Raw genomic sequence first — 27,645 nt, 5'->3', positions numbered from 1 at the left:
GGCGAATATTGACCATGAATACAACTCCACCTTAATCAAAATTTATGTTTGAAAACATCTCCTTCTTTGAACACATGTGAAAAAAATAAGAGACCAAAATTCAGACTTGGAAACACCTCCTTCTTTGAACATATGTGAAGAAAAACAAGAGAAGTCAATTGTACACTCTAAACCTTTTATACATTTTTTCTTTGTGATAATTGCAAGGCGTCTGCTTCATCATCACCATCAACATATATGACATGTGTCTTTTCTAATTTAACACCTCTTTGTTCTAGTTTTTTTTTTTTTTTCTAATGCCAACACTCAACTTTTATATGAACTTTCTTATCACAAAAGTGGCAGATGAGATTTTCTAGATTTAAACAATGATCATGAGCTTCCTTCTATACTTGGCTCATCTACTGTGACCTATTGATCATTGATGGGTTCCTCTTGTAATACAATCTTTTTAACTTCTTCTAGAATTATCTCCTCACTTCCATAAAACATAGCCTTACAAAAGTTTATATGAATTTGATAATGAACAAAGTAAACTTATAACTCAATTTGCATCATTCATCTCAATCTATATTTGTTGTAAGTTCATAATGATTCCAACAAATTGATGTAGATGAGGTTTAACATATATACATTTTTTAAGGCGGAGTTCTTTGAGTCTATTTCTTAGCAACAATTTATTCGGGACTGATATAGACTTCAACTTAGGCCAAACACCAGTTGTGGCGGTTTCCTTTGCGATTTCTCTTAATTTGGTAGGCAAAGAAATAGAGTTGAAAGCGTTTTTTTTTATCTTTTTATTCTCAGTGCTCTTTTGTCACGGTAGCAGGTTTTATACTTTTCCCCAACAACACTTTCTCTCATTCGTTTTTAATGACAATGGCCCGCATCTTGAGTTGTACTAGACCATTTTGTTGATCCATCAAATTTCTCAAAATCAATTACGAAACCATATTTTCCTTGTTTTGGAAAACACCAAAACATTGCATTTGATACCACTTAATAGGAATTGGATATGGATCAAGTATGATTAAACAAGTTTAATAAACTAACTCAAAACATAATATTTGACCATGAACTAAACCTGATCATATTACTAATTAGGAGCTACAATCACAATAGAAACCAAAAGAATTTACACAAAAGAGGAAAAAGGAAAATCAAATCTGCCCGTAAGTCCAACTCACCAAGCTACTCAGTGTGCTGCCACTTTGAGCTAACTCGGTGTATTGGCCCTACAAGTATCCTCACATTATTCATTCTTTATCTATTTTCAATCTCTTTTAAGTTTTTATTTTCGTCCTTGTGTGCTTCTTAAATTTCATTAATTTCTTCTGATGTCAAACTTTAAACTCTTGTTTGTCTAACACAATGATTTGTGTCATTCTCAACGATCACCCAATTGCAAGTTTTTATTTAATGCATTCAATCAAGTCAGGGACATAAATAACCCAACATCATCCCAAGTAAATATATGCCTGAAAATACCAGCCAAAATCGGAAAAATTCTTGGGAAGAAATCATAAGATGGAAAATTAAGGAAGAGAAAGCCTTGTGCAAAATTGCTTTTCTTACCATTAATGGCTCAATGGAGCACTGAATAAATACAGATGCAAAGGAATATGCTTTTAACATGAAAAAGGATAAAACTTACAGGTGTACAAAAAACAAAAAAGACTAACAAACTTTTGGTATTTACAACAGAACAAGGAATGATGCTTGTTGGATTAAATCACACATGGTCCTGATTGTGGCTGAATTTTACATTGTTAACACCCCCCTCAAACCTGGCATGTATATGTTGGACAGGCCAAGTTTGGATTTAAAAGAAAGCAACTGCGGAAGGTATTGAGCTTTAGTGAACAAGTCAGCAATCTGGTAGCAAGATCGAACAGGAAGTAGATGAATGATGTTGGCTTGTAATTTTTCCCTTATGACGTGGCAATCGATATCAATATGTTTTGTGCGCTCATGAAACACGGGGTTATGAGCAATATGCATTGCGGCAAGGTTATCACAGTAAAGCAGAGCAGGGCTGACATGAGTAACATGAAAATCTCGCAATAGATACAAAATCCACTGTACCTCGCAAGTTGTGGTAGCCATGGCCCGATATTCCGCTTCAGAGGAGCTCTTTGAGACTGTTGATTGCTTCTTTGATCGCCAGGAGATCAATGCCTTTCCCAAGAAAATGCAATACCCAGTTATGGATTTCCTTGTTTCTGTGCAGGTGGCCCAGTCTGCATCAGTGAACGCCTTCAATTCTGCAGTGTTATGAGCAGGGAAGAAAAGCCCTTGTCCTAGTGATCCCTTGAGATATCGCAATACCCTGTGAGCCTTTTGTAGGTCATCTGAAGTAGGATTGTTTAAGCACTGAGACAGCTGACCAACAATGTAACTTATATCAGGCCTGGAATGAGTTAGGTACAACAATTTTCCAATTAATTGTCGGTACCCATGGATATCTTGCAATTTTTCAGGAGAACTGGATTGCTTGAAAGATGGTGTGGCTGGCGTGTTTGCAGCTTTGGCATTTAAGAATCCATATTCTTGCAATAGCTCTAAGCAGTATTTTCTTTGGCAAAAGTGGATACCAGTAGAATTTCTAGCTATTTCAAAGCCAAGAAAATATTGAAGGGGTCCCAAATATTTGATCTTAAACAGGTTGTGTAAGTAATGTTTGACAGAATTCACTTCAATTTGGCAATTGCTGGCTACCAATAAGTCATCTACATACACAAGAACTGCAAGGAATTTGGTACCTCATGTTTTAATGTAAAGCGAAGGGTCTGAAATTGTTTGATGGAGTCCAAATTGTTTAAGAGCTTTGCTAAGCTTGAGATTCCACTGTCTTCCAGCTTGCCTCAATCCATACAATGCTTTATTCAATTTGCAGACTTTTGAATGGCTGTCAGTAGGGCTGTTTGCTCCTTGAGGAATGGACATGTATACTTCTTCTATCTCCCCATGAAGGTAAGCGTTATTTATGTCCATTTGTTCAAGAACCCAACCATTCATACTTGCTAAAGCCAAGAAGAGCCTGATGGTTGTTATTTTTGCTACAGGGGCAAATGTTTCTGTGAAGTCCAAACCAAGTTGTTGATTGAATCCCTTTGCACTGTCCCGTCAGCTCTATATTTTGTCCTAAAGACCCATTTGCATCCAATGGGATGTTTTCCTGCAGGAAGAATTGTGATCACCCATGTTTCATTCGATTTCAAAGCTTCAAGTTCAGCTTGAATGGCCTCTCTCCAGTGCTGACTTTTGATTGCCTCTTCATAGCTTGTTGGATCTCTTTGACAGCTGATGTTAATTGAAAAGCTCGTTTGACAAGAGACAGATTGTCGTAAGATAACACTTTGTCGAGTGTATGAGGAGATTTTGGTGGTGGAAGGGTGGCAGCAATGACTGAACCTGCAAGAGAGTGGTGATAGTCTTGTAGATATCTAGGAATTTGTTTATCTCTAGTTGATCTTCTGAGGTTGTTGCTAGGTTCAGTTTCTGATAAGTCATGTTCTCCACTTCCTTCATTTTGTGCTGAAGACTCGGTACCAAGATCTATGTCATGTGAATCAGCTGGCTCGTGATCAACAAAATTATTATCAATGGGTGAATCATGTCCTTCAGTTGCACCATCATTAATTTCAGAACCTGCATTCTCAACCAAAATGTCAGTAAAATTATTTTGATTTTCATTGTTTTCATTGTCAATGAAGGGCTGATTTACTTTGGTGGAGCTTGGATTGAGATGTTTTCGATCATAGGGAAAGTGGGTTTCATAAAAATGAACGTTTCTGGATAGGGATATTTTATGAGTGGCTAAGTTCATCACTTTATAACCCTTGACCCCAGACTTATACCCCAAAAAGACACATTTGGAAGCCCTTGGAGTGAGTTTAGTCTTGTGTCTGTCGAGGGTGGAAGCGTAACACAGGCAGCCAAAAACTTTAAGTTCTTGCCAGTTTGGTTTTCTATTATGGAGAGTGATGAATGGTATAGATGCAGCATTTATGGGCAATCTATTTATCAAATGAACTGCATGTGAAGCCGCCTCTGGCCAGTAACTATCTGGCATCTTGCTTTGAAAGAGAAGTGATCTGGTGATATTAAGTATATCCTGGTGTTTGCGTTCAACAACACCGTTTTGTTGAGGCGTTTCAGGACAACTAGTTTCATGAAGTATACCATGTTCAGCGTAGAATTGAACCATTTTGAATTCAGCCCCATTGTCAGTTCTTATGGTTTTTATTTGTTTGTTGAAATGATTGACAACATAATTATTGAATGCTAATATTGCGTCTCTGGTTTCAGATTTATGTTGCATAAAGTAAAGCCAAACAAATTTACTGTGATCATCAACGACAGTGAGAAAGTAGTGTTTACTATTGAAGGACTTTTGGATTGGACCCCAAATATCCATGTGAACCAAATCGAAACACTCTTTTGATTTGCTAAAGCTGACAGGGTAACATTTCTTCTTTTGTTTAGCCAAATGGCAAACGGTACAAGGATAATGATTATCAAAAACAGGGAAAATTGGAAAATGTTTTCTTAGAACTAGACTTCTTTGAATTGAAGGGTGCCCCAAACGCATATGCCAAAGGGTGGTTTCAGGAGAAGTGATTTTGGTGGCTGCACTACATTTCTTGTTGACAAAAGGGGGATCCATGTGATAAAGGCCATCTCGAACCTTAGCATATCCAATCCTCTGGGAATTGTTCATATCCTGGATAATACAACATTGAGATGTGAAATAGAGACAAATTGCAGAGTTTTCTGTTAATTGACTGCAAGATATAAGATTATATTGAAATTTTGGGACACACAAAGCATTACGAAGCACAAGCGTGGGACTGAGATGGACTGTGCCTATGTGTGTGACAGGCACATATATATTGTTTGGAAGTTGAACAGTATAATTTGCAACTGGCTTATGAGAAGAAAAATACTGTAAATCACAGACAATATGATCTGTGGCTCCAGTATCAAGGATCCAACTAGCATGGTTAATTTCATTATTTGAAGTTGAAGATACAATACCAGAGTGGTGTTCATGCTGAGATGGTGTGCGATTGTTACTGACAGATGCAATGTGACCTGTGTTTGCTGGTGGTGAGTTGTCATTCAGGTTTTGTCGTTCTGGTATGAGACGCATGATCTGATCATATTGGGCTCGAGTGAGTGTGAAAGATGAGTTATCGTTTGCGTTGTTGGACTTGCTATGCTCTGCGTTGTTATTCTGAGAGTAAGCTTGGACTTGATTAGCTCTGCCATTCTTCCTGTTCTTGCCATACCCAGGTGGAAAACCATGTTTTCTATAGCAGATGTCCTCAGTATGCCCTTCCTTATCACAATATGTGCATTTTCCATTGGGATGATTTGGGCGTCTTTGGTTGTTTGGTGCTCTGTTTGGTTGGTATCTGTAATGTGTCTGATTTGAAGTTTGAAAGGCTGCAAAGGCTGTTGGTTCTGGGGAATTTTGAGTGAGAAGGGCAACTGAGTTTGCTTGTCTTTCATGTTGAGAAGTCAGGTTGAAAACCTTACTGAGTGAGGGAAGGGGATCCATGAGCAGGATTTGTGAGCTAACATTTGCAAATCCACTATTTAAGCCTCTTAGAAAGGTTATTACTTGGTCAGAATCAAAGTAAGTGCGAAAAACTTTAATGGCACCACAAGTGCAAACTGGGTCACAAGTGCAGGTGGGTAATGGGCGAAAGTTTAAAAGCTCATCCCAGAGAATCTTCATTTGGGTATAATAATCTGAAATTGAAAGAGTACCTTGTTTGAGAGTTTGAATTTCTTTCTGAAGTTCTGAGATGTGGATGTTATCACACTGCGAAAAACGATCCTTGAGGTCATCCCACACAGCCTTAGCACCATCAAGCCAAATGATACTTTTACCGATTGTTGGAGATACAGCGTGTTGAATCCATGATAAAACCAAGTTGTTACAACGATTCCAAGATGAAAAGAGAGGATCTCCTTCCTCAGTTGGTGTTAGGGATCCATCGACAAATTTGTATTTGTTTTTGGACATGAGCGTCATCTTCATGGTTCTGGCCCATGAATGGTAATTAGATCCGGTGAGAAGCGTGGTGACTAAAATCAACGATGGGTTCTCATTCGCCGGTAAGAAATACGGGCTGGAAGGGGTGTCTTCTTGTCTCAGAGGACGATTTACAACAGCAGCCATGGTGACTGTAAAAAGGAGGAAAAAAATGGAGATGAGAAGAATAGATCCAGATTTTGGATTTTAGAGAGAAAGCTCTGATACCATCATAAGATGGAAAATTAAGGAAGAGAAAGCCTTGTGCAAAATTGCTTTTCTTACCATTAATGGCTCAATGGAGCACTGAATAAATACAAATGCAAAGGAATATGCTTTTAGCATGAAAAAGGATAAAACTTACAGGTGTACAAAAAACAAAAAAGACTAACAAACTTTTGGTATTTACAACAGAACAATGAATGATGCTTGTTGGATGAAATCACCCATGGTCCTGATTGTTTGTGGCTGAATTTTACATTGTTAACAAGAAATAAGAATTAACCATTGCAACAGGTTGACTGTAGGGAAGGTAGTTGCCTGTTAGAAGAAAAATCAACAACAGCTTACTAACAAAAACAAACGATAATAAAATAAAAATAAAAATAAGTCTGCATTTATTCAATTTTCACAAGGTCACTACAAGGAATAATTTCTATCCTTCTCTTTCCACTTTATGTACATAATACAACACGGGGAAACTTTTGTGGCAGTGAAGCAGCAAAGCAGCCACACACCTCTCTAACCGGAACCTCAGGAGGAGATGAAAAGGAACAAAAAATAGCGACAAGGGAGAAGGAAATACGCCTCGGCAGTCAGCAGCACTTTGCAGGTGCAAATGAAAATTTCCCAAAACTACAATTTACAAAAAAAAAAAAAAAAAAAAAAAAAGAGCAGAAAAACATAATAGTCATACTCATACTCCCTTGTTTATAACTGATTTGCAAAATTGGGAAGATCAGAAAGAAATTACTATTATCAACATTTAATGAGTTTCCCCTTTCCCTTGTTTCTCTTTCACACGAAAGTCCTCCAACCTCCTGTACTCTTCTCTTAGCAACTTATCCAATTCTGGATGTTTCTTTATATCTTCTTTCTGCTCATGTACCCCACGATAATGGTGGAATGCCCTAACACAATCATTTTAATTTTAATTATAATTAAAACAACGCTATTAAACACAGTACAGAGATAAATGTTAAACATTTAGTTTTCTGGTTCCAAACAGTAACTGTTCTGTTCATAAAATAAGATCAGTTTTCACCAAGCACATCAATTCATCTAAAGCATACCTCAACTGCATTTTGTTCACCCAAAAGTTGGATATACAACCCTACCTAATTAACAAACATCTTAATATTTTCCAACCTTAAATCTGCTTCAACTCTTTTTTCTGAAACAATCCCAGTTATCCTTTCTTTTTTATTCTTAAAGCACAAGTATTTGTTTTTTACCGGTCTAATATTATGCTCATATTAAATAGGTATCATCTGAAGCAGATATTTAGATCCCTCAAGATATGTGTAGTATGATATAACTGGAACCGATCTAATTCTCATCTAAATCATTTTGTTGCATTGGCTTTTAATTTATTTGGTTTTACTTATCCATCTTTCTAAAGCTGGGTATGACATAAAACTAGTGAGTTTTGCTGCAATAGAACAACAGAAGAGATTTGCTCAGATAACTATCATATTTGCAAATTTTGCTGTAATCATAGTTATTAAAGGCGCCAAGGGGTGCTGCAGCACTAAAGAAAAATAATATATAAAATCATAAAAAGAATTAAACGGTGCTTCTTGATGAGTTATGTTTTTCTGACGTATAATTTTGGATTCTTCCACACGGAATCTTTACCTCAATTTGTACTTCTCTTCTGGCATCCTAAGTTCCATTTAAGTAAAATGAATCAATAAAACCTGCTTGTGGGATGGCCTCCTTTTAGGGTAATTTTGTAGACAAATGGTTTCTATTAATGTTCCTTTTTCATATCTAATAGTACACCATCTGAACCATATATGCATTAAAATCACATAATATGTTTTAACTATGACATGTCTGATTTCATGCATGTGCGCATTGTGGTCTTTCACCAAAATAAGCATGTATTCCTTAGACTTTCAGGGAGGGAACCTAATTGTGCATCATGGAAGCAGAGGAAAGAAAAGTTTCTGGTAAGTTACCAATATTTCTCAAGGCCATAATTGTTGCCTTTATGATAGAACTCAAGAGTAAGCTCTTCAAAATCCCTATACAAGTCCTCTGTGAATTTATTCTCCAAGCCATAACTGAAAAACATATCAATCAACTTGATAATAGCATATATAATAGTGAGCAGACATATCTTTCCTCCATTAATCAGAGAAAAATAAATTAATTATTAAAAAGAAAGAAACACCAACTGCCCGAACAGAACATACAGTTTCATATGGCAGCTTCAACATGTGAACAAAAAGAAAGTAGCTTAACTCATCAATATTACCTATAAAACCTGAAAAGACACTCAATCCCATAATTATAATTAGCAGATGCATCTTCCAACGCTAGTTTGCGGAACTCATTATACATGGAAGGAACAAACAAGTCTCTAAGGAAATATGACCAAAACCTATATAGTGTGTTCATCTCCTGCATAAAAATCAGCAAAGGTCAAATTATACAAGAATAATATTAAAAAGAAAAAAAAAAAAGATGTTGAAAGTAATGAAAATATCAGAAACCAGCATTGATATTATGCAATGCATGCTTCAATCATTAGTTCCAACCAGTCCTAGCTCACACTTGATAGAAGGTCTTTATTAGTTGCTAGTGAACTTAAGAGTAATCAAGGTTCACAATGTTCTCATCTACGAAGCACCGACACAGATATTCGTACAGATACTCGAAGGGTACGAGTACACATTTTCAAACAATACGAGATACAGGTACGGTAGGGACACGCCAAATTTTATATATATACAACATTTGAATGAAATATTTGAAAGATATATAAATATATAAACCAGATATAACATTTAATAATTCAAACTATTTTCTAAAGGCTATTCTAAACCATTTTCAAGCACTTCATCTACAAACACCAATGACTCAAATTCTGGCTCATCAAGAGATTGCATGGCTAGCTGCTATGTAGGGTTTAGACATTTAGTTTTTCTTTCTCTCTTACATATATCAATCCTGTTTTGTAAAGTTATTCAAAAAAGAACCCTATCATTTACATAATTAACTCAAGAATCCGTGTCCCCAAAGTGTCCCTGTGTGTCCCCATATTAAGAAAAAGGACACAGATTTGGCATCTCCAGTACATATCCAGGCGTGTCCGACACACATATGTTAACCTATTCGAAATGCCGGTGCTTCATAGGTTCTCTCATGCAAGTATGACCAAAATTCCTCATACAACAAGCAGATCACTTCTACGATATTGGTTATTTCAAAACCTATTAGTCAATGTAAGGAATAAGAAGCTTGGACCATTTCTTCCCCATTGTTTAGAAAAAAAAAAAAGGAAAAAACAGATCATAGACAAACCTCACTGCAACCAACTCCCATTTTCTTTCTGTCACTTAAGCATCGCTTATGAAACTTTGCATACCTGATGAGACAACACATTTATGAGCCAACTTTCAAAAATGTAGACACCCACAAATCCCTTCAACTCCCCACCCCATCCAAATTCACATAATATTTTGCTTACTTTTGCTGTTTAAAGCCATTTTCTTCTAAAAGCTGGTGGCTTGGATGCTGAAAATGAGGGAATGACTTTGGCATGGAACCAACTGGTGGACTACTGCCTAAGAGAGTGCCATGTGGCGAGCCACTCAATTTGGAGGACCTGGGGCTGCAAAATTTGGATTCAGATATATATTACCTTAACAAAAACTACGAAAGAAGTAACACAGATATCAAACAATATCAATAACTACTGATACCAGTTATTGCTGCATATTTTTGAAACATAATAGTATTGTTACAAGCAGAAGACTTTAGCATCAAAAAGGAAGATCAATGGTCAGGCGAGAGTCACTTTTTACTGACCCGTGATTTTCGGGAGGTGTAGAACTAAAGAAAAATCCAACTGAGTTACTTGGTGGGCTTTCTGATATGATCCCAAAAGAATTACGACCGCCGTGATTCCTGAAGTTGTTGGAGAAAAATCGTTGTTTATGGGATGACTGCTGCTTGGAAAAACCTTTATTTTGTTTCCTTAAATTATTAGAGATTCCAGACTCTTCATGACCACCACTTCCAGTGGAATTTTCCACAGCCTTAGGATTTGATACTCCTGGAGCACTATTCATAAATCTCGAGTTACTATCTCTCCTCTCAAAACTAGAACTATGTTTTCTGTGACTAGAGCGCTTAGTTTTGAGCTCCTGGCAACGATGATCATGTTTTAAGGAGCATTAGATGTAATGATAATGGAAATCCATAAAGGAACAAAAACTAAGGCATTTGCAGCTAAAAGAACATCAAAATAACATATTAGAAGCCTCAACCTGTTCATAAAAATAGAGTCCATCGTTAATTGCAAAAGCAAGCTCTTTAGAAATTGATTTCGCTTCTTTACCAACAATTTTGGATCCTTCACTTGCTTTGTTATTCTGCATAGCATAGACCCCGGAAAAAAGGTCACCAAAGTGAAAAGCAACTAGATTAAGAAAATTGTGATCATGTTGCTTATACATATAAATGATTGTATCCGACAAGATTGAGAGAAAAGCACTAGAAAGAAGGCATGATAAGCAGAACAAAGTGCTATATTTCTGACTAGGATATCTAGACCTTGCTTTCCCCACAAAACATAGAATGTCAGAATAAAAAGTAACTACTCACATGTATGTCATGTATTAGCAAGTATAATGAGGATCTACATGGCATACTTGCTAAGCCCAATGTTAAGTTAAACAAATTGATGTTTTAGGTTCAGATTTTCAATTTTAAGAACTGTTGTTAACTGAAGCAAAGAATATACACATTAAGAATATGAAATTTAAGATTTTAATTTTGTATTTCTTTGACTTGAACTTATAGTTAAACATAAAAACACATAAATATGAATATATATAATTCATAATGTATCTATCTGAGATTTTAACCACTAGTCTCTTAAGTTTTTAGGAACCTTTTTTAAAAATCACAAGAATCAGTTTAATTAACAGATCAGGAATAGTGCTTTACTGATTCTAATAGACTGCACTTAAAATATTGCACATGGACAAGGTAACAAACAATCAAAGCTCCTAATTAACTGTCCCCTATGGGCTATCTTTTAGTTAATCCTAGAATGTTTAGGGAGATTTGGCATGGTGGGTCAGCACATACAAGTGAAGAAGATGATAAGCTGCTTTCTTGACCCGTCGGAATCCAGGGCTTTAAATGATGGATGATGCCTCATCCCATAGTTATTAAGGGCGCACCTATGGCGCATGGCGTACCAGGTGCAGGCCTTAGCGCCATGACACCCCCATGGCATGGTGCAACCGCCATGGCGCGCGCCTGGTGCGCCATTTTGCGACAACGGGCAGTTGCGAAAGGCGCACTAAGGCGCGCCTTGGTGAGTTAGGGGCAGTTTTATGGGTTTTTTGACATTTACATATATGGAACAAGTGTTCTGAAGGGTCCAAAATGAGAAAAAAAAAACAAATATTAAAAAGGAAGAGAGAGATTGCACAACAACAACAAAACCTTAGTCCCGAAATGATTCGGGATCGGCTAACATGAACCGTCACACGAAACCGTGAAATCAAGTCGTGTCAGCGACATAAATTCTCTCCCTCCACCCCGTCCTATCCACTACCATATTTTCTCAATCCCTAATAAACCCATATCACTCTCAACCACCCTCTTCCAAGTTCGCTTAGGTCTTCCCCTACCCCTCACCATTGCATCCCTTTGCCACTCTTCGGTCCCCCTAACCAGCGCATCAAGCGCCTCTTCGTCTTACATGGCCAAACCACCTTAGTCGGTTTTCCCTCATTTTATTCTCAATAGATGTAACCCCTACTTTTGTCCTAATTATTTCATTACTCACCCGATCCTTTCTTATATGACCACACATCCATCTCAACATACGCATCTCCGCCACCGACATCTTATGAATGTGACAGTGTCACTGCCCAACACTCCGCACCATATAACAATGCAGATCTTACTGCCGTGCGGTAGAATTTTCCCTTCAATCTATTAGACATGCCGGGATCACAAAAAGGAAACCCGTAGCACTCTTCCACTTCGACCAACCAGATTTAATCCTATGAGCAACATCTCCATCCGTTTGAATAATAGACCCTAAATAACGAAAGCAATCCGAGCCCTGGACAACCCTCCCATCCAGGATGATTGTCCTGGCCTCCCTACTCTTATCGCCGCTAAAAGAGAGATTATACATTTGAATTAATTAGAAGAGGCAACGACAAAATCTTATTACAAGAGGAAGAAGTTTAGTAGATCAAAACACGGAAAACGAATTCAAATAGAAACAAAGCAGCAAAGGGAATTCAAATTCAATGAGTGATTAATTTGGAGAATTTTGATGAGGAGTAGAAGTTAGGATTTAGTATTCAACTTCAACTTTCTAACATGGGGTTTATTTTGCATTTTAAAACTTATTTATGATATAATATTGTCATGATTTAGTATTCATTGCATTTTTATGTTAGTTTTATAATTTTTGTTTTTCTAAGTGCGCCTTGTCTCGCTATGGCGCGCCATCGCCGTGCGCCATGCGCAAAGGCTCCAGGACCCCTAGCGCCTTAGTGCGCCATGCGCCTTTAATAACTATGCCTCATCCATTCAAAACAAAAGCTTTGATTAACAATGGAACGCATTAACCATTCTATAAGAAAATTATGAGTTATTCCCAAGAAGACCAAATTCTATCCCAAAACCATAGGCTTCTGCTCCCTGCTTCACTCGACCATAATATTCAACTTTCTCAAGCTTAAAATCAAGAGGTTGCTCAAATTTTCACAGGAAAGAATACAACTTTCTAAGAAAATTATGTCTACCTATACAATTAACACTCAAAATCTCATACCCCCCAACTAAATTCACATGTCCCTTCCTCAACCATCATCTAGATGTACCAATCAAATCCAAATTAGTATACCCCCCACGAAACGTCAAGGACAATGAGAAATATGTTACTTAGATAGCCTACTTAGATAACAATGGAAATTCCAGGAATCAGCCATCAAAAAGCCTGGAAGTCATATGCACTTATCAACCAATCCCCAAATACAAGCCAGAGGAATATCAATAGCTCCATGGACTAAGACAGACCTGGAACGGAGAGGTACTCTAAGAAGAAACAAAAACAACCAGACCATAGTTATTAAAGGCGCATGGCGCACTAAGGTGCAAGGCGCACGGCGATGGCACGCGCCATAGCGAGACAAGGCGCACTTTGAAAATTAAAAATTATAAACTATAAAACTAACATAAAAATGCAATGAATACTATATTATGAAAATATCTTAAGTATAAATAAATTTTAAAATGCAAAATAAACTCCATATTAGAAAGATAAAGTTGAATACTAAATCCGTAGTGTTTTTCTTTCTGCTAGACTTCTGTTGTTTCTGAAGCTGCACGCAGAGTTTGATGAGGCGGATGTCAGACGGGCACTTTTTGAAATGAGGCGGATGTAAGACGGGCACTTTTTGAAATGAACCCCTATAAAGCGCCGGGTCCGGATGGTTTTCAAGCAGCTTTTTATCAGCGGCTGTGGGATGTTGTAGGCGGCCAAACCTGTAAGTTTGTTCTAACTGCGTTAAATTCTGGCAATATCCCGACTCGTCTGTCTGAAACGTTGATTTCTGTCATTCCCAAAGTTCAGAGTCCGGAGTTCATAGCACAATTTCGTCCTATTAGTCTATGCAACGTGCTGTATAAAATTGTTTCCAAGTGCATTGTTAATAGATTAAAGGAAGTGATGGGAGAATTGGTAAGCCCGAATCAAAGCAGTTTCATCCCGGGTAGAAGTATTGGAGATAACGTGATCCTGGTGCAAGAAGCCCTTCACTCAATGAATCGCAAGAAAGGAAGAGTTGGAGACATGATACTTAAGTTAGACCTTGAAAAAGCTTATGATAGAATCAGTTGGCAATTCCTGAGAGACACGTTAACCCTTGCTGGGTTGAATCAATTCTGGATCAATCTAATTCTCCAATGCGTGGCTGCTTCAAGTATGCAAGTTCTCTGGAATGGGGAAAAATTGTCGGGGTTTACTCCATCTCGTGGACTCCGACAAGGAGATCCTCTTTCTCCTTATCTGTTCGTGCTTTGTCTGGACCGCCTAAGTCACATGATCAATGATGCAGTTCAGTGTGAAGTGTGGAAACCGGTTAAACTATCGCGAACGGGTCCGGCTCTTACTCATGTGTTTTTTGCTGACGACATTGTTCTTCTAGCCAAGGCGGAAATGAGTCAGGCAATTGCAATCAATAACATCATGAATCAGTAGTTCTGCAATTGCTCTGGTCAGAAAGTGAATCTTGGGAAATCAAGGGTTTTCTTCTCCCCCAACTTCTCTGAGGTAGTAAGCAGAGGTATTTGTGACTTGCTTGGGGTTTGAAAGAACAGACAATCTGGGAAAGTATCTGGGCATGCCGTTGATACATACACGAGTGAACAAGGATACCTTCAAATATGTGATAGACAGAGTGAATAATCGCTTAGCAGGTTGGAAAGCCAAGTCCCTCTCGATCGCGGGTAGGATCAGCCCCGTAAAGTCCGTAACGTCAGCGCTGCCCTCTTATGTTATGCAAACGGCATTGCTGCCCAAAAGCATTTGCAAGCGGTTAGATGCGTGCAACAGGGATTTCATTTGGGGATCTTCAGCCGTAAGCAGAAAAGTGCATTTGGTGAAGTGGGATGATGTCTGTAAAGATAAAAGAATTGGAGGTCTTGGAATAAGACGTACACATGAGTTTAACCTAGCAATGTTGGGGAAACTCAGCTGGAAGCTTCTGACAAAAAATAAGTCGCTCTGGGTGGAAGCTATCAATGCGAAGTACTGTAGGAGGAGATTGGGGTTGGATATGTTCCGGAAAACTAACTGTCAGTCGCTGATCTGGAAAGGTATCGTTGCGGGAGCTGTAGGGGTGAAAAAAGATGCAAACAAATTAATTGAGGGAGGTCGACAGACAGCGTTCTGGACCAAGATTTGGTGTGGCGATTCTTCGTTACATTCTCGCGCGCTGATTCCCATTAGCGCCAAGGAATTAGCACGCACCGTTAATAATTATTGGATTGATGGAAAATGTTGGGACTGGTCCAAGCTTGAACCGCGTCTCCCGCTTTCTACTCTGTATGAGTTGGCTTACGTGGTGATCTTTCCGAATAATGAAGATGATGATTCGTGGTATTGGCGTGGGGAAGTGTCCGAGAATTACTCGGTAAAATCAAGCCACTTGTTAATTCGCGATTTACCAAGGGAGACGGCGGACACCGAAGCGTGGAAGAAAATTTGGGGCCTCGATGTACCGGAACGGGTGCGCTGTTTCGTCTGGCTGGCTCGTAGAGGTCGAATTCTCTGCAATCAGGTCAGGTTTAGGCGTAATTTGACGATGGATAAAAACTGTGATTTATGCGGTGTGGAGGAGTCTATTACTCACGTTTTGCGGGACTGTTCTGCAGCAGCAAAAGTTTGGAAGGAGCTGATTGTTAATGGGTCGGCTCAAGTATGGTTTTTTTCTTTGTCTAGTTTGAATTGGCTTGATCATAATCTGAAAAATTGTAATTATGTGGAGGGAGTCGAGTGGAATGTGTTGTTTGCAATCGGGATTTGGTGGATATGGAAAACGAGAAACGAACGAGTTTTTGGTGAAGTTGGAGTGACTGATCTCTCAGCGGAATGGGTCAAATACCGTGCAAAGGAATGTTTATTAGCTAGAAGTAGCACTGTCACGGGTCGAATACGCAGGCACCGCGAGGAGATTCTGGTTCGCTGGATGCCGCCAGAGCCGGGATGGGGTAAAATTGAATACTAATGAGGCCAGCAAAGGGGATCCGGGCATGGCATCCGCAGGTGGACTACTCCGGGATAACTCAGGCAATTGGATTTCGGGTTTCCTAGTTAATCTCGGAATTTGCTCGGCTGTGCTTGCAGAATTGTGGGGGTTGTATTTCGGTCTAATTCTGGCTTGGAAAGAGGGCGCGCGCCAAGTGATTATCGAACTTGACTCGTTAACTGTGCTATCTTTAATTAATCACCCTTCGGGAGATCATCACCCGCTTGGTTGGTTAATTAGAGAATGCAAGAGACTTAAGGACAAGGATTGAGAGATTAAATGGCAGCATACTTTCCGAGAAGGTAATACAGCAACAGATTGGATGGCGAATTTCGCAGGCTCTAGAGCCCTGGGTCATCACGAGTGTGATGTGCCTCCCGCAGGCCTCCAATGCATCCTCCTTGAAGATCGGCAAGGCCGGACTTCGGTCAGGATGATTTAAAGCTTTTAGTGTAGTTTGGTTCTTTTTCTTTTTCTGTTTCCTTGTGTGTTTCTCTGGGCCTAGTGCCTTCCTCAGCTTCCCAAAAAAAAAAATCCGTAGTGTTTTCTTTTCTACTATTTCTGTTGTTTCAATCCGTAGTGTTTTCTTTCTACTAGACTTCTTCCTCTTATAAATTACAATGACTCTGTCTCTTCCTCTTCAAATCATAAACGTACTATGTCTCTTCCTCTTCAAATCATAAACGTACTCTGTTTCTTCCCCTACTAATAATTATCGTATAATCTCTTCTCTTCTAATAAATGTATAGTCTATCTCTCTCTTTTAATAAAACTGCCCCTAACTGCCAAACATTCCAGAAAGCTGCTCCTAACTGCCAAACATTCCAGAAAACTGCCCCTAACTGCCAAGGCGCACCTTGATGCGCCTTTGGCAACTGCTCTTGGCGCAAAATGGCGCACCAGGCGCGCGCCATGGCGCTAAGGCCTGCGCCTGGTGCGCCATAGGCGCGACATTAATGACTATGAACCAGACTCCCTATTTAATGGCTTTAAATTCCATCCAACACACGATCCAAGAAACAATATCCTAAAGATTAAGGAAATTTAAAGCTCCTTCAGAATATTTTTGAGCTGGAGCATTATGGTTCCCCAATAAATGAACATGTGTTGAAGTAGAGCATTAAGGGTCCCTTTATATTTATAACATACATCTCTAAAATAATGCAGCAAGTCTCCCTTATAAATAAACATTCCTTGGGGTAGAGCATTGACTCTGCCTATCCCACATAGGGCCACAGGTTTGACTACTAGATCAGCAACTAAATATCATTTTACAAAGGAACTCAAACAAAAGCTAAGGTTTCAAAGGAAGCATTTGCTTCCGTTTTCCTCATATCCTCGTATCATAACAAGAATATATGCTGCGTCGCACAAGAAGATATTGATCATCATACTAATGAATAAAAAATAATTAAAGCATATCAAATAATTGACAGCCTCCACCCTCAGGCACAAATCTGCAGAAAGCAGCTATACCTGGGTGACAATCACTAGTCTCTGAACATCCTGATCCACAATATCATCTTCTTCATCTTCAATCCTGGTAAATTGTAAGGCCATAAACAGAAGTACAACATCAACAACATTATATTCCATAAACCATAAGAATTGAGAACACAAAGGCAAAGTAATAAACAAAACGCACTAAAAGCCAGAAATCTCAAACTGAATAAGTGACAAGTATTCCTTCACCATATGGGAATTGATGTAAAATAGAACGGAAGTCAGAAATCTGAAATTATCTGGTAATCAAGAGTATACTTGCGCAATTATGCATTTACTTCATTGAATCGAATATTTCGTACACAATGTTCAATGCAAAGAGCTCCAAGGCATTAATAATAAAGAGGCACCTTATGACTGCAAAAGTTATTCAAAAGATTGATCAAGGCTGCTCCTCTGATTTCAAAACACAAGAAATAATAAATGTTCAGGAAAATAGTTATTCAGATTATTGATACAAAGGGAATTATTTCGCAGAAGTAGGACCACAGGAGCCACATATGGAAGAGCAAATAATGTGCAGACCACTAAATAGGTGATTTAACTCCTGAAATGGAATTACGAACATTTTCTCTTTGGAGTCAAATAATAGGTTAGTGATTCCTTTTCAGAAACTGGACTTGAGTCCTTTTAGCTACTAAAGTAACCTACAATACACCCATAGTTGTTAATATTGCGTGCCTCTGTGGCATATGTATGTATTTAGGGTTTTTTAAAAGTGTTCTAGTGTAGGTCTAATATTTACCCTTGGATTAGACACATCTAAGGGTCCAGAATTTATATTAAAAAAAATCAGAAGATAAGCGTTTGAATTGTAAGAGTGAGAGAAAGTTGCACAACTGACAACACAATGATGTAAAGGGAGAAAAAGGCAGAGAAAATGAAACAGAGCATACATGAATAACCAGGGGGGAGAATTGTTTAACTTTGAAGAACAAAAATACAAAAGATTTCAAGAGCAGCCTCTGTTCTCTCTGTTTATGTTTTTTACTTTTTTCTTTTGAGAAGTCACCTATTAGTACCCTATTCTCTCTCTTCTGTTTTGTTCTTCTCTATCTATCTAATAAATTTTTGGTTATGTTTACTGTTTAGTTCTAGTGCTCTGTACTCTGATTTGAAATTGATATTTGATTTATTCCACTACGTTTGTACAAATAGAATAGTGTTTACCTACATATTCAATTATTATGCACGTGTATAAACAGAATTGAGAATTGATATTTGATTGATTCCACTATGTTTGTACTTTTTAATCACTACTATGTTTGTACTATGTTCATACAAACAGAATTGTGTTTGCCTACGTATACAATTATTATGCACATGTACAAACAGAATTGGGGATTGTGTATAAACAGTAACAAACACTTAAGCAAACATTAACAACTATGTTATGCACGTGTACAAACAGAATGTCATGGTTTAGTATTTATAGCATTTTGATTTTAGAATTTATAATTTCTTATAATTTAAATATTATCATATATAGTTTTATAAATTTTATTTTTCTTAATGCACCTAGTGTCGCTCTGGCGCGTTTCATCGCGGTGCGCCATGCCGCATGGCCAAGACCCCCTTTTTGCCTTAGCGTGCCGTGTGCCTTTAATAACTATGAATCCACCTTGTTTTCATTAGCATCAAATGTACAAGACTAACGGAGTACAGGTTGCAATTGTGTACACGACACGAGCCCGACATGAATTTAGTGGGTTAGAGTTTTATTAAACAGCTAATAGGTTATTTTTGGGATCAAATTTTTGGTTGTGTTAAGGTTGTCCTGCTATGAAAATGACAAGAATATTTAAAATTATAACTATATCGTCTCATGCTTTACATGTCTTACTAGAGGTAATTAAATAGCACTAAGATGAGAAATTATGTAATGTGGATGGAGATGCAAAGCTAAAAACTGGTGCTTTACGGAAAAGGTCATGCAGAGGGGTTTCTAAAGTTAAATGACATGGCTTGAATAATGAAATAAAACTCTACCATGTAGGTGACTGAACACTGAACAATATGTAAAAGCAAGATTTACAATTTAGTTTTATTAGGAAGGTATAGTGTTCTCAGATTATGGAATTTCATGATAGTAAGGATGTCATGCTAGCTTATACCACTAATCAAAAATCAGCAGTTATACAATGAGGCAGCACATGCATGATGAGCAAGGTACCAAGTTTTATGACTAGTGAACAAAAAATCAAGAGAAAAAAATTTAAGAAATTCTATCCAACCAGAAGGTTGGAATTTAGCAAGTGTTTTAAAACGAGAAACATTCAGGTTTTATTAACTACAACAATTACAAGATGTATGGAATGTTTATGCACACTAACAGACTGCAGTGGAAACTGGAAAGTTCAGTGATGGCAAGCACATCATTGGAAAATTACCATCAAAATTAATCAAGCAAAAAGAGGAATGTGAAATGAAGAACGGAGAGAATCAAACAAATATAAAAGCATGTCATACCTCCTAACTAAAGAAACTCCGTCACTTTTCCGCATTTTCTTCTCAAGTTCCAGCTCTTCATCAAGCATAAATGTATTTGCAAAATCATCAGATAGATCACCAAGATTCTGTATGGATGCATTTGATGAAATTTCAATGCCCTCAATCTCCTTGTAATTTGAAACCGGATCAAGTCCAGGCACATGACCCGGGTGTGTAGCACTGTAACCATGATTTGAGAGCTTATTATTCAAATCAGTAACCAACTTCCCATACAAATCCCCATTTGTACTCCCTTGATTTCCAACACTACAGCCACCTTCCTTTCTATCACTGTTTATTATTTCTGGAAGATTCCCATTTGACAATCTGTTCTCCACAAGACCTACATTATCTGACAAACAGTCATCATTTTCTTCAGAGATAGACCTAATATCGTCTCTGTCAGCAGACTCTACAAGTTGGCACTCAAAAGTCTCAGCTTTTGACATCACTGTTTGTTGTTCCATGATATCTGGAATCCACTTAGACCACTCATCACGTCGCCTAATCTTGTCACCCTATCAACATAATATCAATCATATCTCAAAATGTGCAAAGACGGACTACTTAACCTAGTAAGCTTATTATCTTAAAAAAAATATTGAATTGTTTACATGAAGAATTGCAATGTTGGATGCTGATGACAAAGATGACAATGATAGCATAGGAAACTCATCATCTAAACTACAATAAAATTTAATAACAGAAAAAGGAACTCGTAATATTTCACAATCATTATGTTGTGGAGAGATAAGTTAGCATTCAAAGAAAAGAAAGAGATGTCAAACGTCTGAAAGGGCACCTGATTAAACAACCAAGGAAAAGGAATATATACACACACACATTATAAACAACTATTGTGATGTTCAAAACTATATTGATTTCCCTTTCTCATTTTGAAGCCCACTATAATTATTCTCCTGAAATCAACAAAAACTTCGAAGTTCCTCATGTACAACAATGAAGTAATGACATCCATTTCTTCACACATATTTTAGGCACACTAACTAAATTCAAATTGAAATAGGAACAAGGATAACCAGTGTAGACTACAGAATGCAAAATTACAAGTATGGATACTCCAGAGCAACTCTAGAAGTACTCTTGAATTGAAATTCATTTTTAAGATAGCCAACTAATTTTATATATATTCCTCCCACTCCCAAATTAAAGATTAAATGAAAAAATTAATGTTCATGCCATCAGAAACAACTTTCTAAGCTGTTAGATGTAATCAAATACCAGTCTGCTCGAGCTGACATCCAGGGTAAGAGCAAAAAGTACAGAGAATAGAATCAAACCTTGACTTCTACTGTACTCGAACTTTGTAGTGCATCAAGGATAAATGATACGTCTGTGGTCATTTTCTTAACCTGTCAACCAGATCTTAATAAGTACCACTGGAGCTACAATAGAAAATGTGAAGCCTGTTAAAAAATACCCTATTAAAAGCAGCAATAGCGGATATAAGAACCCATCCTTGGTTGTCCATGAGAGATCTCAGGTAATGGTCATTCTTCAGATTTTCATAACTGCCATAAAGAGTTAATGCTGTTAAGAGAAATAAGCAAATACAGAAAACCAATGTTTTTGTAACTTATATCATGTTCCATGGACACATATTGAAAGGCTTAGTTATTTTACTCAAAAGTTGGAAAATCTAGAGAGCACTAAATCAAGCAATCCTGCTGAAAATCAGCAAGTAAATAAAAACATTTTCAAGCATATAACAGCACACAGAACAATAATGATAAATTGATTATCCATCAATTAAGACATACATTGGTGAGAAAACTAGGTCCCCATCAAAATGGGTCAAGTCCACATGGTACTGAAAGATGACGCTAAATAGTAGATTCCAAAATATTTATCAATAGGATAAAGGTTGGACAACTGTAGCTTCCAAAGCATGCATATACTTTTCTGAGAAAGTTTACCTAAAATAATAGTCTATTTGTCTTGCTATGCCATCCCTCAATGCAATAGTTTCTTGGGAAAGCATGGGAGCACCTAGACTTGCAGGATAAGGCATAAAACGGGGCGGGTGGCCTCCCCTAAAAGAGCCCGGAGGTGCCATGGGGACATAGCATATAGGTGGTCCTGCACATTATAAAGTTAAACATATCATCACACTTAGCATTCAGTTTTCCGAGTAAGGATTACAAACATTGAGAGAATTACAAACATTGAGAGGATTACAAACATTGAGAGAATTACAAACATTGAGAGGATGACAAACCTAGAATTACAAACATTGAGAGGATGACAAACGCTAAATAAAATAACTGATAAACATATGAAGGTATGTAAAGGTGGTCCAGCACATTATAAAGTTGAACATATCATCTCGTGTAGCATTTAGTTTTCCGAGTAAGGATTACAAACATTGAGAGGATTACAAATAACTGATAAACATATGAAGGTATGTACATGTGCAAAAGACTATGAAATTTGAATTGTTTATCCAATTCAAAAATTTATTTCATTAAGCATTTAGTCTTTGACATTAAAACATTTTTTTTAATAGTATAATTATCATGCACTTGAATGAAATATGATTGGCCTAATATATCCTCAGCCCCCTCAAGTCGTCCAAAAACTGCAACTGTCCCCTAAACTTCAAAATGTTACAACTAACCCCCTAAGTTGCTTATTTGAAACAAATAAATAAGCCCTCGACCCAAAAAAAAAAAAATCAACATAATATTACATCAGAAATAAAATACGTCCAAAATATTGGTTGCTACATCTAACTAATCTACTGATACATTAACAAAAGGGCAAAAACAAAACTACCAAAATCACAAATATTAACTTACTTGAGAGGTTATTTGTTCCAAATAAGCAAGTTGAGGGGGGTTAGTTGTAACATTTTGAAGTTCAGGGGTTTTTGGACAACTTGAGCGGGCTGGGGATATATTAGGCCAATGTGATTCGTTAACTTCTGGTTATTGTCAAATAATTAACAAAATATTGACTTTAGAAAGAAAAATATTGATTATTATAAAATAATTTTGATTAGGCTGCAGTACTTTATCCCTTTTATTTGCAATATTTCTGAGAACTAACTCAACATAACAATTGGGAGTGGAATCAATTTCTTAGTAATTCACTTTTATGGAAAATATACTGAATGGGAAAGATGAATTTTGGCAACCAAATGCTTCCCGCGGACAAAAAGGAGAATCATAAATAAATTCATAGACAGGGATATAACAATTACCAGGAAAGGTTGGACCAACCATGAAGCCCGGAGCAGGGGCAAAGAAAGGGGACCTGACTAGAGGCCTTGGTCCTATACCTTGTTGTAAACCAATGTTATCTCTAGAATTAAATGCTCGTTGATGCCACGCATTATTCAAATGGCCACCAGATTCTGGGACATTGGGTCGTCTATTTGGAAAATTGACAGCATAAGGATTGGGATCCCCTCTTGGTGTAGTGAAAGGTTGCACACTGGCAGAATCAGATCCACACTTTACTACATGAGTTTCAACACTTGGAAAAGGTGCAGCCGCAGGCTGGTAAGCATATCCAGGAACAGAAATGTGCGGCGGAGGTACCATAGCATGGAAAACAGGAGGCAAGGAGGGTTGCTGGTACGGGAAGTGCATTGGAAAAAGAGGTGCACCATTTGGGTTACGTTTTGAGCCTGATTTTTGATGCCTTGATGATGAATATTTATGTGAAGAATTGGGGTTTCCAGAACCATGCGACTTCTGTTGTCCAGCTGACCCCTGAACGCTCCAGTTAAAGCTTTAGCTCAAAGAAGTATATCCATAATAAGCATGCTACTATACCACTAAGTCTAAACAAGGAAACACGCAACAATATGAATCAAAGAAAATAGCAAAAAGAGTCGAAACTTGCAAGCAACAAAATTAGTAAATAATTGATCATTTTTCAATCGCTCAATAATCACAAAAGAAAAGCATGCCATCTAACAAAAGAAAAAGAAACATTATCACAATGCAAACGCTGCATCCAAACAGTGTTGTATCCCTGTTATTGGTTTGTCGTATTAATATATTTGATGTAAAACAATAATACTCCGTTCTATTATTTTTCCTAAAGATTGCCCTTATCTATCTTTCATATTATAAAATGAAATAACTCATATAGCAATATATCAACAAATATTTCATAAAGAGGAATACACATTAATATTTGCGAAATAGATGATATATGTTAAATTTTATTAGGAGTCATAGTTTAGTAGTAATAATATTTGAATTTTGTTAACTTTCTTCATTAATGCCATAAACATTCACAAAACAGTGTTCACTAGACAGTTCACATTGCTATCAGCTATTTATCACTATTCTATTACAACTTCTGGTTGATTGCAATTTATAATAAAGCGTTTTTTAGATGTAGGTAATTATTGTTAACAAATGCTTCCGAAATTGCAAGGCATTCATTACTATGAATTCTTTTGAATATCAATATCTATGTTGCACGGAAATGGAAGCGGAAATAGATACCACGAAACAATATTTATATAAAAATGTAGGAAACTTGTAAATAATAATAATGTACAAGTATAATGAAAAAATTTTAAAAATTTAAAGATGCATTTATAATTTTCTTATATAGATATATATAAAAAAAAAGGGGCGGCCCGGTCGCACTACACGTCCCCGCTGAGCGAGGGTCCGGGGAGGGGTCCCACCACAAGGGTGTACTGGGGGCAAGCCTTCCCCTGCCAATTTATTTGGCAAGAGGCCGCTCCTAAGACTCGAACCCGTGACCTCTTGGTCACACGACAACAACGTTTACCGTTGCGCCAAGGCTCGCCCTCATATATAGATATATATATATATTAAATAAGAAAAATCACATAATAGAAACGGAAATGGAGGTCTTTTCATTTTTGAATACTTGAGGAGATAATCTATAAAAAAAATAGATATTTAATACAATGTGATTGAAACGTGATGAATTGATTGTCTACTTCTATAAACACATTGTATTATAAGAAATGAGCTTCCAATTTCTTAAATTACAGAAAGGCGAACCCAGAATGTGAAGTTTCAGTTTCCAAAACTACACTCTTAATTTTCCTTGCAACATAGATTTAATATCATGAAATGATAGCAGGATGTACTTTTTCATCTTCAGGTCAGGTCTCTGATTTCGTGATACAGAAACACAATTATTGACAAGGGCAGTTTAGGATTTTCAGTTCTTTAACTACAGAAAGTTGTAATTGAGTTGCTATATAGGAAGTACATTTATGTTATTTAGAGATTTATAAGCAGTATTACAAATGTTTCTATGCAAAAGTCAAATCATAATCTCAGAAAAAGTAAAATTTTCAGAATTAAAAGCAAAAGATCTAACATATTGCACTTTCCCTGAAGCATCTCTAACCCTCAACGTCATGACCATAGAACTCTAGATGAAGTTTTTGTTCCATACCAAAAAAATCCAACAATTAAAATTAGAACCAGCACTTTATTGCATCAGTTAATCCTCCAAGATACAGCTATAAGTTAGACAATTAATTTCTTTTTGGACAGAATTTAACAATTTTTAATATTTTTCATAACCAATGGCATTGTGTTCAAGTTGATCATATTATATCCAATAGCATAATAAAATGAAATCCATCAAAACAAGGGCATGAATAGTTGAGATTGAGAAGGCAAAGTCTCAGCATCTAAAGAATACCTGCATAGGAGATGGAGCTGGGGAAGAAGGCTTAGTGTCAGAATCAATATTTATATTCTGTTGTAATTGTTGGGCATCAATAAGGGCAGGCCACGAGTCAGCACCCATGACTGGAGCATCCACCACAAGGGGAGTTTTCCAAGGAGACTTAAGGCCGCTATTGACCTCCTTTTGATCATTTCCACCTTCAGTCTCCACCATCGTCCGAAACAATGAGATTGAAAAATGAGTGTTAAGTGGCAGAGAAGTAAATAAATAGAATAGAGAGAGAGGTAGGGTTTTATAATTTATTGGGAAAACAAAAGAGTGAGAAAGAGAAGAAAGAAAAAGATTGATTGACAGTTGCAGAAGTGCGGGGAGTGATACTATTGTGTTAGAATAGACCGAGAGCAGCCGCAGAGGTCTGTAAATTTGCGTCCCTTTTCTGTACGAGGTGGAGTGTTTCAAAGTCTTTTTTTTATGTTTTAAACTTACAAGTGGGTTTTGTTTCTGACCTCTTTTTTCTTGTTGTACAATTTGTTAGAAACCCTAACACTGACGTGACACTGCCTTTGGGCTTCATGGTCCAAATAGTCAGGCTCATATGCTTTCTTTTCTCTTTTCTCTATTTTCTATTTGTGTCCTTTTTTTAAAGGATATTGCTATTCACTGCACCTAAATTCCGGTCCACCGTCCCCTCTTTACCATATTGCCCTTCTCATTTTATTTCATCCAAAACCTTAAAAGCTCTCTCTCCCTTTCTCTCCCGAGCAAAAATCCCGGATTTTACAAAAATGGACCCAAGCATTCCCGATCTAAAGAAAGCAAGATTGAAAAGAAGCACTGCTATGATTGGGTAATCAAGCAGGAGAATTGTATTGATAGAAATCAGATTACAAGAGAATGAACTGGTTATCAAATCAAAGTAATCTAAGAGAATACAATATAATACGATACCTGTACAATGAACTAATTCTATCTTTTATATTGCTAATCTAACTAACTGAAACTGACTCTGTTAACTAACACAAACTGACTCTGTTAACTGACAGTTAACAATGTTAACTGACAGTTAACAATGTTAACTGACAGTTAACAATGTTAACAACACTTGACAGCTAATAGAAGAATAAGGGATATTAGTTTGATAGTTCTTTACATTCCCTCCTCAAATTAATATCCACAATTCCCAGTTGAGACAAAAAATTATTCAATTGAGGACCTGTCATGATCTTAGTGAAAATATCTGCTAACTGGTGTGTTGTAGATATATGTGGTGTAGCAATGAACCCCTCTTCTACATAATCTCTGATAAAGTGAACATCCGCATCAAAGTGCTTCGTCCTATCATGATCTATAGGATTAGCAGCTATAGCAATTGCTGATGTGTTATCACAATGTAGAGGTATAGGCAGCTGTACTTGAATCCTGAACTCCTTAAGTAGAAAATTAATCCACTTAACTTCACAAGCAGTAGTGGCTAAGCTTCTGTATTCAGCTTCTGCAGATGACCTACTAACTACTGACTGTTTCTTACTCTTCCAAGAAACCATGGATTTGCCAATAAAGATGCAATACCCTGTAACAGACCTCCTAGATCCTTTGCATACAGCCCAATCTGAGTCACAATAAGCTTTCAACTTCATCCCGGATTGTTTTGGATAGAATATACCTCTGCTCTGTGTCCCCTTCAAGTATCTGAGAATATGTAATGCTGCATCCATATGATGTTGGAAAGGCTTAGACATGTATTGACTAAGCTGCTGTGTAGGAAAACTTATATAAGGCCTTGTAAAGCCAAGATATAATAATCTCCCTATCAGTCTTCTGTATGAATCGGGACTATTCAGTGGAGTTGATGTAATATTAGATTCATAACCAGATGGCAAAGGAGCTGGAGCTGCTGCTGCATCTGCCATATTTGCATCCTTAAGTAGA

General features: G+C 37.3%; 1 protein-coding gene across 2 annotated transcripts; it reads right to left on the bottom strand.

Annotated features, from left to right (window-relative positions):
• Positions 1 to 6,640: 6,640 nt before the first annotated feature.
• Positions 6,641 to 26,191, bottom strand: LOC136218538 (la-related protein 1A). Of its 2 annotated transcripts, XM_066005475.1 has the most exons (15): positions 25,729 to 26,191; positions 23,279 to 23,792; positions 21,993 to 22,155; positions 21,497 to 21,587; positions 21,357 to 21,428; positions 20,035 to 20,573; positions 17,539 to 17,602; positions 10,546 to 10,650; positions 10,085 to 10,422; positions 9,744 to 9,887; positions 9,578 to 9,641; positions 8,529 to 8,674; positions 8,230 to 8,334; positions 7,020 to 7,176; positions 6,641 to 6,901 (listed from the first exon to the last, which is right to left on the bottom strand). In XM_066005475.1, exons 1-14 carry the CDS (start codon positions 25,927 to 25,929, stop codon positions 7,032 to 7,034), a joined length of 2,691 nt encoding a protein of 896 aa, XP_065861547.1. In that variant the 5' UTR covers positions 25,930 to 26,191; the 3' UTR covers positions 6,641 to 6,901; positions 7,020 to 7,031. The 2 variants fall into 2 exon arrangements, with proteins under 2 accessions (XP_065861547.1, XP_065861546.1); XM_066005474.1 differs by having other exon boundaries at positions 6,641 to 7,176.
• Between the last annotated feature and the right edge of the window lie 1,454 nt (positions 26,192 to 27,645).

This window comes from Euphorbia lathyris, chromosome 2, assembly GCF_963576675.1.
Source record: "Euphorbia lathyris chromosome 2, ddEupLath1.1, whole genome shotgun sequence".
NCBI classification, from domain to species: domain Eukaryota; kingdom Viridiplantae; phylum Streptophyta; class Magnoliopsida; order Malpighiales; family Euphorbiaceae; genus Euphorbia; species Euphorbia lathyris.
Note: the sequence above shows the minus strand (reverse complement) of the source record. Positions and strands in the feature narration are given on the sequence as shown.

Coding starts and splice junctions, on each gene's coding strand:
- LOC136218538 (XM_066005474.1), bottom strand. CDS start 25,929: ATGGTGGAGACTGAAGGTGGAAATGATCAAAAGGAGGTCAATAGCGGC. Junction 21,429..21,496: donor CTATTGCTGCTTTTAATAGG/GTATTTTTTAAC, acceptor TCTGGTTGACAG/GTTAAGAAAATGACCACAGA. Junction 17,603..20,034: donor GGAGTTTCTTTAGTTAGGAG/GTATGACATGCT, acceptor ACAATTTACCAG/GATTGAAGATGAAGAAGATG.